This window comes from Phyllostomus hastatus, unplaced genomic scaffold (genome assembly GCF_019186645.2).
Source record: "Phyllostomus hastatus isolate PE091 unplaced genomic scaffold, TTU_PhHast_1.1 phas_contig_198, whole genome shotgun sequence".
Lineage (NCBI taxonomy): Eukaryota > Metazoa > Chordata > Mammalia > Chiroptera > Phyllostomidae > Phyllostomus > Phyllostomus hastatus.
In genome coordinates, this window is record NW_025333715.1 from 5444506 (window position 1) to 5461299 (window position 16794).

At 59.5% G+C, this 16794-nt stretch overlaps 1 protein-coding gene across 3 annotated transcripts in view; it reads left to right on the forward strand.

Moving 5' to 3' along the window:
* MRTFA (myocardin related transcription factor A) overlaps nucleotides 1-16794 on the forward strand; it is a 100454-nt gene that overhangs the window by 78175 nt on the left and 5485 nt on the right. For all 3 annotated transcript variants that reach the window (XM_045835157.1, XM_045835155.1, XM_045835154.1), the window contains exons 3-10: nucleotides 3786-3841; nucleotides 6299-6374; nucleotides 7213-7374; nucleotides 10704-10879; nucleotides 11277-11408; nucleotides 13591-13844; nucleotides 14089-14260; nucleotides 15288-16304. In XM_045835157.1, the coding sequence (XP_045691113.1) occupies nucleotides 3786-3841; nucleotides 6299-6374; nucleotides 7213-7374; nucleotides 10704-10879; nucleotides 11277-11408; nucleotides 13591-13844; nucleotides 14089-14260; nucleotides 15288-16304 (2045 nt within the window). The remainder of the gene's footprint in view (nucleotides 1-3785; nucleotides 3842-6298; nucleotides 6375-7212; nucleotides 7375-10703; nucleotides 10880-11276; nucleotides 11409-13590; nucleotides 13845-14088; nucleotides 14261-15287; nucleotides 16305-16794) is intronic.

Here is a 16794-nt window from a genome sequence, read left to right on the forward strand (position 1 = left end):
TTTCTGGGTTAACGACGTGTCTTGGGGATGTTTCCGCAACTAGCAGAAGTTTAAAGGAAACCCTGTTTTCCGCCTTGCCGGCCTGCCTTGTGTTTCCTTCCCTCGGCACGGAAGCTTGAGGTGGCTGCTGGTTGCCCCTACATCAGGAAAGCCCAGGGCTCCCTTTTTATCGCCCTTACATCTCCTCCTGCCCTCTCCAGCTGCGGCCTTGAACAGAGCTGGCTGGACACGCGGAGGGATGCCCTCTCGACCCCGCAGCCCAGTGTACCACAGGCACTGACTGCCCCGGCTCCGGTCTGTCCCCGCATAGGCCTGAGAAGTGCCTTACAGGACTCTTGACAGGATCCTGAAGGAGGAGGGAGGGGGCGTTGCCCCTTTCATCTGTTAAAGTAGCTATTGAACTGCTGACCTTGCTATAGGAGAGCATCGTTAGAAATGGGGAGGGGGCGGGCAGAGGAGAGTAATGGGGGAAAAGAGGGACAACTGCCATTGGATGACAATGAAAAAGAAATGGGGGAGAGCAGCACGAAGCGAAGGAGCTCTGCAAGGTCGGGGAGGGACTGGCACAGGTGTGAGGCGGTCTGTCTAGAGAAGGAAGGGGGGGGACAGAACTGGCCTGGGTTGGGGCTCACCACTCAGTGAAGGACCTCACAGCCTCCTGCAGTATTGGTTTTATCACATACCAAATTAGAATACTGCTTCCTACCACAGGGAATTGTCTCTTGGGACTGGTAATTACCATTTTGAATTCTTGGTCCTCATTTTTGGTCCTCTTACCGGGCTCTGAGCAGCTCTTGAGTTCCTCTGGGGTTCTCCTTCCCCTCCCAGCCCACCTCCTGGCATCACTGTTGAAGGCCGCCCTGTAAGCCCCACAGCACAGAGGGCCCCAGGTTTTGAACCATGGCCTTCTGTGCCTGCGGTCACTCGAACCCCTCCTCTGAGCCTTCCTCACACCTGTTTGTGCTCAGTCCTGTGGCTGGGCTGACCTTCCCACACTGCGTGCATTCAGCCCTACCCCAAAGCAGCATGTGTGATTGGAGCCTCCTCGCCTCCCCATCCAGCAGGGCCCTTCTTCTCTCTGCTTTTTGAAGAAGTTAAGAAACCAACCCAGAGGAGTGGAAAGAACTCTGACCTGAGGGTGAGACAGAGTTAGGTCGTAATCCTGACTTTGCCCATTAGCTAGTCTTCCCTGCCCTTCCTGAGTCTGTCCTTATCTGTAAAGTGGAATATCACCTACCACATAGAATCTGTAGGCATGTTAAATTATCTGGAACAGCGCCTGCCACGCAAGTAGGCACTCAAAAAATAGCAATCTCTTCCTTGCTGTTACGTGAAGACTTTAACTCAGTGGAACCAAACAAAGTTGTGTACACTGCAGCCAGTTCACCTGTCGCGTACCCCCAGTAGTGCTGCGTCATCCTTCTTGTCCATGAAAACGATGCGCTCCCCTTCCCTCAAATTCTGGACTTCATGGCTTGTTTTTCTACAAGTTGGATTTGTGCTCTAGCCCTTGGGCCAGCCGTCATAGGTTGTGTAGGCAGCAAGCCAGCTGGGTTTTTAGACAGATGGTGTGCGACTGTGGCACGGAAACTAGCTGACCTGTGTGGGAATCAGACCCATGATTCCGCCCAGTCGCCGTGTTTGATGACAACAGCACCTTCAGGGCACCACTTGCTTCAGAGTACTTTCCTGTTTGACTCCTGCCGGAGTTCCGGGAGGTGGACAGATTCTCACTCTACAGAAGAAGAAAATGAGACCCCCAAAGTGGCCACACCCTGTGGCACACCAGTAGTGATTGGTAAAACCCCGGACAAGAACACAGATGCCTTGATTTTCTGTCTGGGACTTCTGTGAGGTTTTGAACCCAAATGACGGCCCTAATTCTGGCTGTGCAAATGAAAGTTAGTACTCTCCCACAGCCCCCCAGTTTTCCTGTCACATGCGCACTTTGTGCCTGTTTCTTACAGAGTGTTCCGTAGCTCACTGAATGAGTTACGTGCTGGGTGCCCTAGGCGCTGGGGGCGCTGTCAGAAGTGAAAGAAATGGACAAAACCCCTGCCGCGCCCTGACGAAGCCTCTCCTACTGGTAGAAGGCTGGCAATGCACACATGAGGGTAGTTGCAGTATTACTGTCAAGAATGTCAGCTGGTGGTGAGTGCTATGGAGAAAAATAAGGCAGAAAGGAAGCTGGGGTTGGGTGGGGCAGACACTGAGTTTTCTTTTTGATTCTTTGTACTTACTGTCCCATCCATGTAATAAGCTCTCCGAGGAGAGAGTAAGGCTATGAGTGCATGCCCTGCTGGTCCATCATGCCTAGTACAGATTCCTACGTAATCACGGCTTTTGGGGACTGATTTTGGAGTTGAACCAGCCTTACCCAGGAGAAGCAGGTGCAGGGGCTGCCTGCTTACCCACTGAGATGCCCTGGACCTCCCCAGAGCACAGTTGGGGTGGCCTGGATAGTGCCCTGGAATGCTCTAGTGGGGTGGGGAGGGAGCCTGTGCTATTTTTTTTTTTTTTAAGAGAACATTTGTTAAATCTAGAGCTCCCCCTGCTGTTAGAAGATGGGGTGGGCTCTCAACTGATCTTTTACGACAGTTTCTTTTTAATACTAAAATTAAAAGCAATTTAAAAAAAAGTATTACTGAGACATTTGGGACTTTGTTCTGGGACTGCTGTTGCTGAAGCCCAGTCCCCCGCCCCGGGGGGGGGGGGTTGGGATGGAGGGAGGAAGTACAAAGGCCCGGGCAGGATAGGGTCATATCTATGCTCTTGCTACTTTTAGCGTCTCCCTGCCCTGCACTCCTACCACAGACAGTAGCCTAGCAAAAGTTATCTCCTCACACAGTTTCGCAGCTGTTCTGAAATTCTGGGGCAGCAGAAGTGAAACTAACCACTGTTGTAAATTTCTCTCTTATTGCTATTGTTCCTTACTTGAATTGAGTCAGGCCTTTCACCCTCTTATCCTCAGGGTGCCCCAACCCATCGTTTGTCCCTGTAGCTGAGTTTCTGACACAGAATTCTCGCCCTGGTGCCACATTTGTGGGGGGTCCTGTTTGGTCTCCCACCCTCAGTGTTGGTTGTTTGCGGAGTCCAGAGCCATGGCCCCGGGGTGGTGGTGGCCCCCGCACAGAGCGGAGTCCTTGACCAGGGCTGCAGCGAGCCCTGCTTGTCGGCTGCCGATGGTGCATGTGCACCAGGGTCAGACACGCAACCACCGTGTGAAGCCCCTTTAGTCCTCAGAGATGAAATTCAGGTTAATTTTAGCAGCACTATTAATACCAGCCGAAGCGAAGAAGGAATGGCACCCAAGTAGACATGTCTTCTTGTTGAGCCGCTCCCTTCAGTTTGGTCCCTTGGTGGCTTCTCATGAGGCTGGAGTCGGGCGGACCTGCCGTGCCGCGCTGACCCTCCCTGAGAGTGAGGCGAGGCCCAGGAACTGTTCTCGGAGATGGGCCAGTCAACGAGGATGGTACCCGTACCAGTCCAGCCTATGGGTCCAGGATGCCTTTTAAAGTTACATTTGATGGGTTCACTTGACAGAGCCCAGCCTAGGTCAGTGACTGCTCCCATTAGGAACGAATAGCCCAGACCATTGTAATGGGGTAAGCTGAACCATGAAGACACGTGCTTACTTGGGTGCTGCTTTTTTCTTCATTTCAGCTGATATTAATAGTACTACTACAATTAACTTGAATTTAAGATGTCTTCAACACAGTAAATTGTAGCAGTAGACATGATGCTTCACTAATAAAGTGATTATCTTGTGATTCTTTTCCCAACAGCTTTGAAAAGTCCAGCTGCGTTTCACGAACAGAGAAGGAGCTTGGAGCGGGCCAGGGTAAGGCACTGTCCTCCTCCCGAGAACCTCTAGAGAGAGCATGGTCAGAGCACCTTGCACTGCTGGTTATGCTCCTCCCCAGCTTGCCTGCAGGGCCAGCCCTTGCCTCACAGTTCCAAATAGAAAGCGTTTTCTATTTCATCCCCACCCCCGCCATCTCCCAGAGTGGTGCTCCGGAGCATGGAACGTGATTAGAGTGAGTTTTCTCCTTTACCACGCAGGTTCAAGAGTTTGTGGTGATCACCGACCCTCCCTCCTCTGGCTTTGGAGACCGCTTGTATTTTCCCATTCTTGATTCCACCTGAACCATTTGCGGATATTAGGACAGGGCGTGACGCCAGCCGTGGTCCCTCCACGTCAGTGGCTGCACTGCTCACGCCTTTCAGGGCGGGCACTCACCGGTCTTCGTGCGCCCGGAGCAGCCAGGGTCCATTTGAGGCTGTGGAAGCAGAAGCTGGGGCCCAGTCTGGGCCCAGGTTCAGGCTCCACACCTGGCTGCTGCCTGTCCCCGCTTGGTTTCAGTTCCCTCGGGAGCCCCAGGGGAATATTCTGCCGTCCACTGTGGGCGGAGATCAGGAAGTCGCCAACACACGCTTCCCCCTCTTGCTCCCTTCACTTTGTCTTTCACGTCAAAGACAAGGGAAGAGAATCTCCCAAAGGGAGGGCCACAGGCTGAGGTCCCCCAAGACCCACCGCTCTTCCAGAGCCTGAAATGTTGACCTCCAAGGCTTTTCTTACTGCCTTCTCTTTAAATTTATTTTTTAAAATGTTCTAAGGAAAGTCATGATGAATCCTTAGAGTGAACCAAAGCAGTAACAAACGGGACTGTTTTAGTGCCGCAGTGTCGGACAGTGCAGCGCGGTAGAGAAGGAGTGGCATTGCCTGCGCCCCAGCCCGTTTCCTGGCTGCTTCTCCAGCGGGCAGGGAGTAGCTGTGAGCCCATTAAAGCAACTGCTATTTTATTGGGCATTTAAAAAATATTTTGCTTATTTTTATACAGAGGGGAATGGAAAGAGAAAGAGAGGGAGAGAAACATCAATGTGTGGTTACCTCTCATGTGCCCCCTACTGGGGACCTGGCCCGCAACCCAGGCGTGTATCCTGATTGGGAATCGAACCAGCGACCCTTTGGTTTGCAGGCCAGTGCTCAGTCTACTGAGCCACACCAGCCAGGGCTCTTGGGCATTTTTATATGTGAAGATATATTTTCTTGTTTATGCTCATACTAGCTCTTATAAATTAGGTGTTCCTATCTTTATTTTATAGCTGCAGCTAAGAAAGTTTTAAGTAATTTGTCCAGCTAGCAAGTGGCAGAGCTGGGACTCACACCTTGGTCTGTGGACTCTGGGTATTTTTTTAATCAGTACTGTATTCTGTCTTGGCTTTGGGCACTGCCCAGAACTTCATGACATCCTCTGAGGGCTGTGGAGACCTGCGGCATCTCATACCTGTTTTAGCGTCTTCTACGGCAGCCAGAGCACTTTTTCTGCCCTCTGCCTACGGGGTGATGCAACCAGGGCCCAGCCCCTCTTAAACCACCTCCCGGAGAGCTCCGCATCACCCCGGGCTGGCCCTGGCTGCCCGGTCAGAGCCCGTGCGGCCGACGAGGGCCAGCGGGACAGAACAAGGCCTTGACCTTTGCCTCACACAGTGTAGTCTAATACTGTATTTTCTGCCCTGCCCTGCCCTACTTTACCTCATCCTCTCTCTTCCCTGCTGGTCTTGAACCACCGATGGACTTGAAGTACAGTTTGAAATTTCCTGGTGCAGGGGTTAAGAGCCCCAGCTCTGGAGTCCGATGGGTCTGGGGCCACATGAATACGTTCTAACGGGAGCGCCAGGCAGTGGGGGCGGCTCTGGGGCTGTCGACAAGATGGTTTCGTTTGCCTGCGCCTCAGAAATGAGGAAATGAGGACCTCGGACTTGGAGGAACTGGAGCTATGACACTGTGTATCAAAATTAGTGTTCTTCTCGGTAGGCGTTCAGAATGAATGGAAACTGTTCATGAGGTCATAAAAAAGTTTTGGAAAATAGATACAAAAATTGTATTCAGTATGATTACAACTCTACAAAATTAAGTTGTTGCCTTTGTGGAAGAATGATTATAAATATCCCAAAATACTAACAGTGGATGATTAAAATACTTGATTGTTTTACTTTTTAATTTTCTGTGTTCTTTGATGAACATATATTACTTTCATGACAGTAAAAGTAGTAGATTTAAAAAATATATATCAGTAGTTCGACCTCAAAATGACCAGTGGTTTTGACAGATGGATAGTGCCCTTGGGGGGTGCAGCTGGAAGTGGGTGGGGCCTCCCCGGGCCTCCGAACCCTGCAGTCCCCGGGCTGAGGTCCTGGGGGCTGCAGAGGTGACCAATGGCCACAGCTCCTTTTTGGTCCATGCCATAAGCTTGTGCCCTGGGTTTGAGAGCTTCTTGGTGTGTTTTTCCTACAGACAGAGGACTATCTGAAACGCAAGATTCGCTCCCGGCCAGAGAGATCGGAGCTGGTCAGGATGCACATTTTGGAAGGTGTGTCATCATGGAAATGCTTCTGAACCTTGTTGTCGCTGCATGCTCACCACCTCGCCACCCACATCTCTTCTTCCCTTTCCTATCACTCCCATTCCTGTAGGCGGTGGGGGAGCCGGAGCCTCGGCACGGCGGAACGGCAGTGCTGCGGCTGCCGTCGCCGGGCTGCGGGAGTTCCCAGACAACCACAGTCACACTCTGTTGGGCTGGCTTACCCTTTTCTCCTGTGGCCATGGGGTGGCCCTGGATCTCATCTCTCGATATAAAATTCTTTCCCCCAAAACCTGTTTTTAAAATGCATTTGCCTTCTCTTTTTCATTCATTGATTCATTCAGTCAGCATTTCCTTGAGCCCCTGTGATGGATAAATGCGGTCGTCCTAGCCATACTCTGCCTGGCTCCAGCACACTCTTCACCCGCATCCTAGCGAGGGAAAGAGTTTGGCTGCTGAGGGCAGTGTGAATCTATCCATTTTTTGTTGTAGTTTTGAACCACCTTTGGGGTTGGACGAGAACTTTCCTAGTCTGAACCCCAACATTTTGCAGACGAAGACACGGAGGCCCAAAACAGGAAGGTGAATTGCTCCCGTAACACAGAGCTCGCGGGAGAGTAGAGACCGCTGCACTGCCGCGTGTGACCACGCGCTGCCCACAGTGGGGGCCTCTTCTTCTGTCCTTGCGGAGCTTTCAGCTGGGCCGCCCTTTGCTGCCTGGGGTGTGCTTTGCGTTCTGGTAGCCTCTGCCCCTTCCTCAGGGGAAAGGAGAGGCGCTCTGGAGTGCCCAGGGCAAAGCCAGATCCATTCCCACACCCTCCTGCACTCCGTTCTCTCCCACGGGCAGAGACCTCGGCGGAGCCTTCCCTTCAGGCCAAGCAGCTGAAGCTGAAGAGAGCCAGACTGGCCGACGACCTCAACGAGAAGATCGCGCAGAGGCCTGGCCCCATGGAGCTGGTGGAGAAGAACATCCTGCCTGTGGAGTCCAGCTTGAAGGAGGCCATCATCGGTGAGGGGGCCCCGGCACCCCGTGTGGGCCTGCAGGCCAGATGGGGGGGGAGGGCCCTCTGAGTGTCTTGCCCTTTGACTTCCTGCTGTGACGCGGGGAACGGAGGTACAGGGTGTGAGAGCCTGGTAAACAGGTCGTCCCAGCTTGGGGTAGTGCCATGCTGGCGTAGCGGAGTAAACAACAAAGAGGCCTCTGTCCGCCTTCAGCCCTGGGCTTGCTCTCCTCTCACGGGGCCCAGGGACGTCACGGACTGTGTGTGCACGCCTGCAGAGGTGGCAGAAACTGGAGGTCTGTGCCACACTGTCGGCTTTCATTGGCGAAATCTCTTTTTGGAGCCGGGCGCTTTCCACGGATACTTTACTTTTGAAATACTGGCTGATCCAAACCGTGTGCTCGGTGCTAGGGCCACAGCCCCACAAGGCAGACTGAGCCCCTCGTCCCTCCGGAGCGCACATCTAGATGCAGACACAGGCAGCTAAACCAGGCAGAAGCGAGAGCCGTGCTGGGGAGGGCACGCAGAAAGGGCCCCCACCCCTGCCCCGACAGTGGGGTGCGGTGTCAGGGGAGGTGGCAGCCAAGACTGGGCTGCAGGGTGAGCAGGAGGTGGAGTGCGTGCAGGGGGGGAGGCAGAGCCCAGGACAGGCAGGGCTTCCTCTGCCACGGTCAAGTGGTCAGACACGATTCCCTTAAAGTGTGGTGCAGACATGTCTGCTGTGCAACAGTGGGCCCCAGACCCGAACAGACAAGGCTGTGTGTCCCTGCTCTCGGGAGGTAGCTGTGGTTCCAGGGGGGGGAGGCTCGACTGCTCCCACCACACGAGTTAGACTTGGGGCGTGGCGCGCGAGGGGAGCCACAGGAGTGGGCCCCAAAGCATGCGAGTTGTGCCCTGAGCCCTGGGTCAGAGGCCACTGTGCATGGCAGGTGGTGGCGTGACGGGGCAGGGGGCCGCCACCGAGCCGGAGGCAGCCCTTCCCTGGGCCCCCGCCAGCCCTTCTGGCTCATGGCTTTGCCCAGCTTTCCTCAGAGAATTCAGTCTGAGGGGTGGAGACTGATGTATCAACAGGTGATTTCTGAGTCTGGCCCCCGAGCAGATGCCGGCATCGTGTAGCAGCAAGGCCAGGCCCTGTGACGCAGCTCAGTCACTAGACTGCAGGGCGGGAGACCTGGCACAGCTCTGGCACCTGGCAGACTCTCGGGAGGGCTGCGGCGGGCAGCACAGAGCGGGGCGGGGGGCTGGGTGTCCGGTGCAGAGGAGCGCGGCCGCCGGGACGGGCTGCCCTCAGGGAGGGGCACGGTGCAGTGGCTGGGGAGTGCCGCAGGTGACACGGCACATTCTGGGTCAGCCCGAAGGCTGAGTCACATTGTCAGGTGGAGAAGTGCAGGAGGACATTCCAGACGGAGGGGCAGCAGGGGCCGTGTCCTGGAGGTCTGGCGGAGCGCGGCCCGTTTCAGGCCTGGGAGTAGTTTGGTTTGGCCACGGAGAGAAGGAAGCCCTTGCTGGCCAAGGGCCGGTCATGCGGGTTGAGGACAGAGCAGGGAGTAAGGAAGTGGTGACGGCCCACGCGGTGCATTTGTCCAGGACGTGAGGGGGGAGGTAAAGAGGGAGATGGTGGGTTAGGACGGATTTTCCACTGGGAAGGAGGGGCGGGGCAGGAGCTGAGACGTTCCGAAGCCTGAGAGAAGGGCACCCTGGGAGGGACTCTCCTTATCTGCCACAGTCGCTGGCACAGGCACCTCTTCTGCAGGCCACCCCGAGCTGACCCTGAGACTCGTGTGAAGAGCCTTTCTTCCAGAGTCCCCCCCCCGAGCCACTCTTCGCCGTCCCCCGCGTCTGCATTTCCGTCCAGCACGGAGCACGCGCTGCACCCCAAGGCAGCCAGGCCATAAACTCCCTGAGCGCAGGGACCCGTCTCTGTCCCTCCACATCCTGCACTCGGGCCACACCTGGCCACGGTGACCCTGGCCTGCACCGGTCCTTGGCCTTCTGCAGGGTGGCCGGCAGCTTCGTTGGGTTGGGCAGACCCAGAGGGCAGAGAGATGCAGCTCCTCCATCCTGGTCCCCTTGTGCGGCTGCTGTCTCGCTGGCAGTGAGAGACCACGGGAGAAAGTCCAGGAGTGTGATGTCCTGAAGTCCACGGCGGTCCGCAGCCTCCATTCCCTGCGTGCACTGCGCGGGGGCCCTGCCAGGACAGACGAGAGGGCGGTGAGCCAGCCCGGCCATGGGCACGCCTGGCTGCATCACCACAGTCGGCTGGCGGAGGGACAGACTCACGGGCTTCCTTCCCAGGCCCCAGGGGAGGAGAGAGTCTCAGGTCATGGCCCTGGAGGGGAAGCGTCTGCTGGGAGAGCTGCTGGCTTATTCTTGTTCCTTTTCTGTGGTCTCCCCACCACAGCAGGTCCGCAGGTGCGGCCGACAGCTCACCTCCGCGCCGTGGTCACTGCCTCGGTTCCTCCTGGGCGGGCAGCAGCCCGGTGCAGAGCCTCTTCCCCGACAGTGCTGAGGCGGAGGTTGTGGCGTGGGTCTTCTGAATCACCCCACTAGCCCCTGTTACCGTCTTTCCTTTTCTCTGGATCCTGAGATTTCCACACCAGGACTCTGTTGCTCCTGCCTCTCCCTCCCAGCTTGGCCCCAGCCGGCCCCAGAGGCACCTGCGCTCTCGTCCCTCCCAGCCCAGGGTGCAGCAGGGCAGGGTGGTTATAGGCCGTAGGATGGGTTTTCTTCTGGTGGCCTTGGTCTCTGGGAGTCACTAAAAGGAGGTCACCATCTTTCCAGTGGTCCTGTCTCACCTGGACAGGCAGGTGTTCCTTTTCCAAGAGGCTCCTCGGACTGCCCCTGGTCGTTGTTCAGGCAGCTGGCCAGGGAGCCCTCACTGCAGGGTCCGCAAGCCTCTGGGGAAGAGGGGAGTTTTGTGTGCAGCCACAGGATGGAAACAAAGTACTTTTAACAATAGGGAAGCTGAGCCAGGGGAGGTAGCAGCTTGGAGGGAGGGAGGGGAGAACTTTCCAGACTGACCGCAGTGTAGAGTTAAAAGCAAGAGGTGAAAGGTCAGGTCTTTCCTTGCCCAGGGGAGCACTGTAATGGGCCAGTGGGACTCTTTCCAGCCTTTGTTTCGAGGTCACGATGATGCGCTTTCTTAGAGCTCTTTCGGACCCACCAGGCAGGTTGGCTGCTGGTCTCCCTTCTCCTGTCCGCTGCTGGGCTGGGGCAGGGGAGCGGAGGGGGCTGGAGGACGGGCACCTGGCTGGGACAGCCTCTGGCGGGAGAGCAGGGCCCCCCTTCCCCTTCCCTGGGGCCTGAGGTGGAGCCTTACGCTGGCTTTGGCTTTCAGTGGGCCAGGTGAACTACCCGAAGGTAGCGGACAGCTCTTCGTTCGACGAGGACAGCAGCGATGCCTTATCCCCCGAGCAGCCTGCCAGCCACGAGTCCCAGGGCTCAGTGCCATCACCCCTGGAAGCCCGCGTCAGCGAGCCACTGCCCAGTGCCACCTCTGTACCCCCCACTCAGGTGAGCTGGCCTGCCCCGCGTGCCTCCCCTGCTCCTGTGGGCCCCGAACTTGTTGGAGCCGCCCCGTTTGGGGCCCCTCGCTGAGACCAGGCGAGACAGTGGTAGGAGGGGTGTTGCGCTGGTAGCTCAAGAGCTGGCTGCTCCGGGGAAGGGGCGCGTCAGCAGCGGATAGCCATTCCGGCCAGCCTGTGGCCCCAGGGGGAGGACACCGGGCCACCTGTGGTTCCTAAGCCTCCTTGGCCCACCCCGACCACCCTCTGTCTCTCCCTTTTCTAGTCCCCCTTGCCCACGGGGATGGCACCTAAGGAAGTGACTGTCACCCACCTCCAGGCAGAGCAGGACTGGATGCACTGCCCCCCGGAGATGGCACGCCCCCTCACTTCCCCTTCTCTCGCAGGTCGTGCCTCAACTCCCAGTGGGCCCAGAGGCTGGAGAAACGCTTTTCCTGGCGGAGCAGCCTCCTCTGCCCCCCAGCCTCACCAACGGAACCACGGCCCCCACTGCCAAGCCCGCCCCCACGCTCATTAAGGTACCGTTCTCTGGTGGCCGTTCTTCCCTCCCTGTGCCCCTCGGAGCCGGCTGTGACTTCGTGCCCCTGTGGGGACAGCTGGGGGGTGGGGGGTGGTGCACATCACTGCTCCCTGGTCAGGGCCTAGCAGAGGCCACTGAGGTGGTGTTCGGTGCTTCTGCGGGGGCCGGCTGTCGCAGTGCTCTCCCCCCCTCACCGAGCACGGCGTGTGCTCCGTGCTCCGGGCTGGGCTGCCGGGCTTCCATCTCTGCCCTCCCTGGGGGGCACCGGACAGCCTGCTCCCCCGGCAGCAGAGCTGAAAAGTGAAGCCAGGGCCCAAGGCCACTCAGCTGGCAGTGACAGGGGTTCGTTCTTGTCCTCCTCCATGGCCCGACCTGAAATTCCTGGAGGGGCCGCTGGGTTTGCGGTCAAGTCAACCCCGTGGGCACCAGGAGCGCGCTCCGGTCCTCCCTGCCCCGTAGAGCCCCCGCCTCCGGGGCCTCGGAAACCCCGTCCGAGCTCCTGCTGGCCGGGTTCCCTCCCTTCCCGCCCGCTCCCCTGTCGGGCCTTGTTCTCCAGTCGCCCCACACTCCCTGCCTGCCCTGGTGGGGGTCTGGCCGTCCGTGGTCCTCTGCTCCTGTCGCTCCCAGCCTAGGAGCGGGCCAGGTTCGTGTTCTCTCACGCCAGCTGAGCCGCGGCTGCACCTCTGGGTGCTGTGTTTGTCTGTGGGGCTCCCTGAGGCGCCCCTACTCGCCCTGCGTGGGCCCCACCCCTCAGCCCGCCTGCCTGCTTTGAGGCTTCCGAGTCCCAGAGGAAGCAGCCAGCGCCCTCGGCCGGGCCCCGGTGCTCCGGAGCGTTGTGCTGGCTCCGGGCCGCTCCCTCCGCAGTGGGTGCTTTTCTTGCCTCTGTGGTCTGTTCCTGCCTGGCCACAGTTGTTAGTGTTTCCCCCAAAATTCCTCCCCCAGACTTGCTCCCCGTCGTGACCTGTGCCTTCCCTTGACCACCACACACTCGAAAGTGTGCGTGTCTGTCTTCACTTCCTCCTCTCTGGGTTGGCCTCGGCCCCTCTGGGCAGGCCCCTCTCTCTGTGCCTGCTCTCCCTCGGCTCCTCCTGCTCCTCCCTCTCTGCGGGGCCCTCCCAGGCCCAGCCCTCGGCCTCTGTCCTCCGTCCTCCGTCCTCCGGCCCTGCTGGCCCCACTGCTCACTCCGCAGCCTTGCCCCGGGCCCGTCTCCATGCACCCAGGTGCTCTGCCAGCTCTGCTGTCTCCTCGCTCTCTCCGTGCCCCCTCGCAAAACCAGAGCCTCTTCCTGACTCCCGCAAAGCGGCCACCGGTGTCAGAGTTGCCAGAGCTCCAAGCTGTAAACCCTCGAATTGCTCCCCCGCCGCGTGCTCCCATTGTCCACTCTTCCTCTGGCCCGTCTGCCCAAACCTGTGCTTCAGTGCCCACTGCCACTGGGTCACGACCCCAGCGGATTTTGTACCAAGTCCCCACCCTCCTGTCTGGCGTTCCCGCGCAAAAACCTCTCGGCTCTCCACAGTCCTGGCCTGGCACGCCCCTGCTGATGCTTGCCCTACCCTTCCTGACAGCCACAGGCCTCCGGCCGTGATCCGCTACCCTTCTTGGTCAGCCGGGTCCCCGGTGTGCCAGTCGGGGGTCTTCGAGGCCCCTTTGGTGAAGGAGCAGAGCTTTTGGAGTCCGGGGTTTGGGTCCCAGGTCCCCTCACGAGGCGTGATCAAGGCCACTGTGTGGCCTCTGAGCCTGTTTTCTCATTTGCAAGTGAACCTGGGACTCCCTGCCCAGGCAGGCTTCCTGCAGGTCTGTGCGACCCGGTCTCTGTGAAGGGCCTGGTGTGGGTGACACGAGGTCCAGAAACCAGCTCTTTCTACCTCCTTGTCATGTTCACTCTGTGCTTGGTGTGACAGTGACATCTGCTTTTGATTGACTTTCCCTTAGCCTGGAGCCTTCCCCTCAGTCCGCCTTTGCCCCCTCCTTGGCACACTTCCGGCCACTGATGAGGCCTCCGCTTTGGAGGGGTACGGTCCTGGAGGAGGAGGAGGGGGGGACTAGGCAGGGTGGGTGGCGGTGCCTCCTCGGAAGCCACTCCATTGCAGTGGGGTGGCCACCGGCCTCCCACTTGGTGGCCTCCCTCCGAGAGGCCCGGGACTGCCCCCTGACGGCCCCTCCGTCTCCTGCTCCCTCAGCAAAGCCAACCTAAGTCTGCCGGTGAGAAGCTGCAGCGCAGCAAGAAAGCCAAGGAACTGAAGCCAAAGGTGAAGAAGCTCAAGTATCACCAGTACATCCCCCCGGACCAAAAACAGGACAAGGGGGCGCCCCCCATGGACTCCTCCTATGCCAAGATCCTGCAGCAGCAGCAGCTCTTCCTGCAGCTGCAGATCCTCAACCAGCAGCAGCAGCAGCACTATAACTACCAGACCATCCTGCCGGCCCCGCCAAAGTAGGAGCCCACCACAGCCCCCGCTCCCCCCATCCCCGCTGTGAGTGCCCTGAGACAGGCAGGTGCCAGCCAGGTCTGGGGTGGGTGAACCCCGGTCTTCAAGGATCCTTTGTCTGGATCTTGCGGGACTAGTTCCCAGGCAGGGCCTGTGGGCAGACCCCTCGTCCCAAGCCACCTCTGCTCGGCCCTGGGGAAGGGGGAGGGGGAGACCTGTGGGTGCCCACTCCTGTCTTTCTTTCCTCAGGCCGGCAAGCGAGGCTGCGGGAAGCAGTGGGCCCCCGCCAATGCGCAGCCTTTCCACTCCCAGTACCGGCTCCGGCTCGGGCGCCCCCGGGCCTAGTGGGCTCGCACGTCAGAACAGCACCTCACTAACTGGCAAACCGGGGTCCCTGCCTGCCAATCTGGACGACATGAAGGTAGGCGGTCATCCGAAAGTTAGGGAAAGCAGCCGGCTCGGCACCCGTGGTCATGGAAGGCGGAGCAGAGCTCCGGAGTCCAGTCTCCAGCAGAGGCACCTGGAACCTGCCCCAGGGCCTGCCTGGCCCTGGCCATTGGCGACATCAGCCAGCATCTGTCCGGGGCCTCGGGGCTTACCCAGCCCTTGTGAGCCTCTTCTCTTCCTCGGCCTCTGCAGGGCCGTGTGGGAGACAGGGAGTGTCCCCCACTTGCGGGTGAGCTGGCAGGGGTGCCTTGGGGGAGGTCTGACAGGGGCAGAGCCTGGACTGGGACGCGGGGCCGTCTGCTTCAGCGCACCCGCCTCTCCCACCGCGCCGGTCAGCACCGGCCCCAGCCCCACACCTCCTGGGCGAGTGCGGAATCTGCCTGGGAGGGGGGCGGCGTGTGCTGTGTCCTGGGGCCTTGGAGGGGTGGGTCGTGCTGGGGCCTGGCCTGCGTCCTCTGCCCGGATCAGAAGACTGTCCCAAGGGGTCACATTTTCCCTTGAGAGTGTGTCCTCCGAACAAACCCTCCCGCCCGGCCTGCATCGTGCCCTGACCACAGCAACACGCCGGTGCCTCACAGCGGCTTCAGAGTCCGTCAGCCGTGGCTGTGGCTCCCAACGCTGCCGCTCATTAGCTCTGTGATCTTGAAAGTTATTTTCCTCCTGTGAGCCTAATGTTTGTAAAATCTAATCAGTCCAGTAAGTCTTCACTGAGCACAGCCATCATGCTAGGGCAGGGGACAGCCGAGGGTGTGTTCTGCCCAGACATGGGGGCAGGGGAGGCTGCTGCTGTGGTGAGGGCAGGGAAAGGGAGCGGCTGGGCCTGGGGCCCGCGTCTCCCCCTCCAGGGCTGCGGGGGCGAGGGACTCATGTATGTGAAGTGGCCAGGGCGCCTGAGTAGGCGAGGCCTGGGAGACGCCAGAGCTTGTCCTCCTCTGACTGCCCTCTTGCCTGGACCCACTTCCCTGCATCCCCTGCTGCCCTGACTGTCCGCCCCCTTGCAGGTGGCAGAGCTGAAGCAGGAGCTGAAGTTGCGGTCACTGCCCGTCTCAGGCACCAAGACAGACCTGATTGAGCGCCTGCGTGCCTACCAAGAGCAAGTCAGCCCTGCCCCGGGGGCCTCCAAGGTCCCTGCCGCCACCTCCATCCTGCCCAAGGCTGGCGAGGTCGTGGTGGCCTTCCCCGCGGCCCGACTGAGCACGGGGCCTGCCCTGGTGGCAGCAGGCCTGGCCCCAGCAGAGGTGGTGGTGGCCACCGTGACCAGCAACGGAGTGGTGAAATTCGGCAGCACGGGTTCCACACCCCCCGTGTCTCCCACTCCCTCGGAGCGTTCGCTGCTCAGCACGGGCGATGAGAACTCCACGCCTGGGGACACCTTTGGTGAGATGGTGACATCTCCACTGACCCAGCTCACCCTGCAGGCCTCGCCACTGCAGATCCTCGTCAAGGAGGAGGGTCCCCGGGCTGGGTCCTGCTGCGTGAGCCCTGGGGTGCGGGCAGAGCTGGAGGGGCGTGACAAGGACCAGATGCTGCAGGAAAAGGACAAGCAGATCGAGGAGCTGACCCGCATGCTCCGGCAGAAGCAGCAGCTGGTGGAGTGGCTCAGGCTGCAGCTGGAGCAGGAGAAGCGGGCCCAGCAGCCCGCCCCGGCCGCCGCCCCGGCCCCCACCCCTCTTGGCGTCCCAGTGAAGCAGGAAAACAGCTTCTCCAGCTGCCAGCTGAGCCAGCAGCCCCTGGGCCCTGCTCACCCCTTCACCCCCAGCCTGGCAGCCCCTACTGCCCACCACATAGACACTTGTGCCCTGGTGCCCCCTGCGGTGGTGGTGAAGCAGGAAGCTGTGCTGCCCGAGCCAGAGCCGGCCCCCGCACCCCAGCTGCTTCTGGGCCCACAGGACTCTGGCCTCGTCAAGGGGGTCGCACCTCCCACTATCATCACTGACTCCACAGGGACCCACCTCGTCCTCACCGTGACCAATAAGAACGCAGACAGCCCTGGCCTGGCCAGCGGGAGTCCCCAGCAGGTACGTGGCTGTGGGCGGGGGTAGAGGACACAGGAGTGTGTGAAGGTGCTTCTAATGACAGCCCTGCGTACCCGGGGCCCCCGTGGCCGGGCAGGCCAGGCTTGCTTCCTTTAAACTTCCCCTTCAACCCTTCAAATGAGGGATTGCCATCCCTCTCTCACCAAAGAGGGTATTAAGACCTGGGACCGTTGTGGTACCTGCTCGTGACCCCACAGCCGTAAGGGTGGAGCCGTCAGTGGCTGCAGACCTCCTCCAGCTGTCGATGTCAGAACATTTCTGTGCCCCAGCAGAGGGCTCCGGAGCGGCCCCCCAGGCCAGGCCCACGCCTGCCTCAGCTCCGTGGGTGTGGGACGGGCCCCCGTGAGGGTCAGGGAGAGGCTGTGGGCTCAGCTCTCTGGCCCGGGGTCCGACTGCGGGGGCCAGGGGGTGGGCACTGACTGGGCTGAGGCTGGTGAGTTTCACTCCTCTCCTTCCCCTCAGAGAGGCCAGC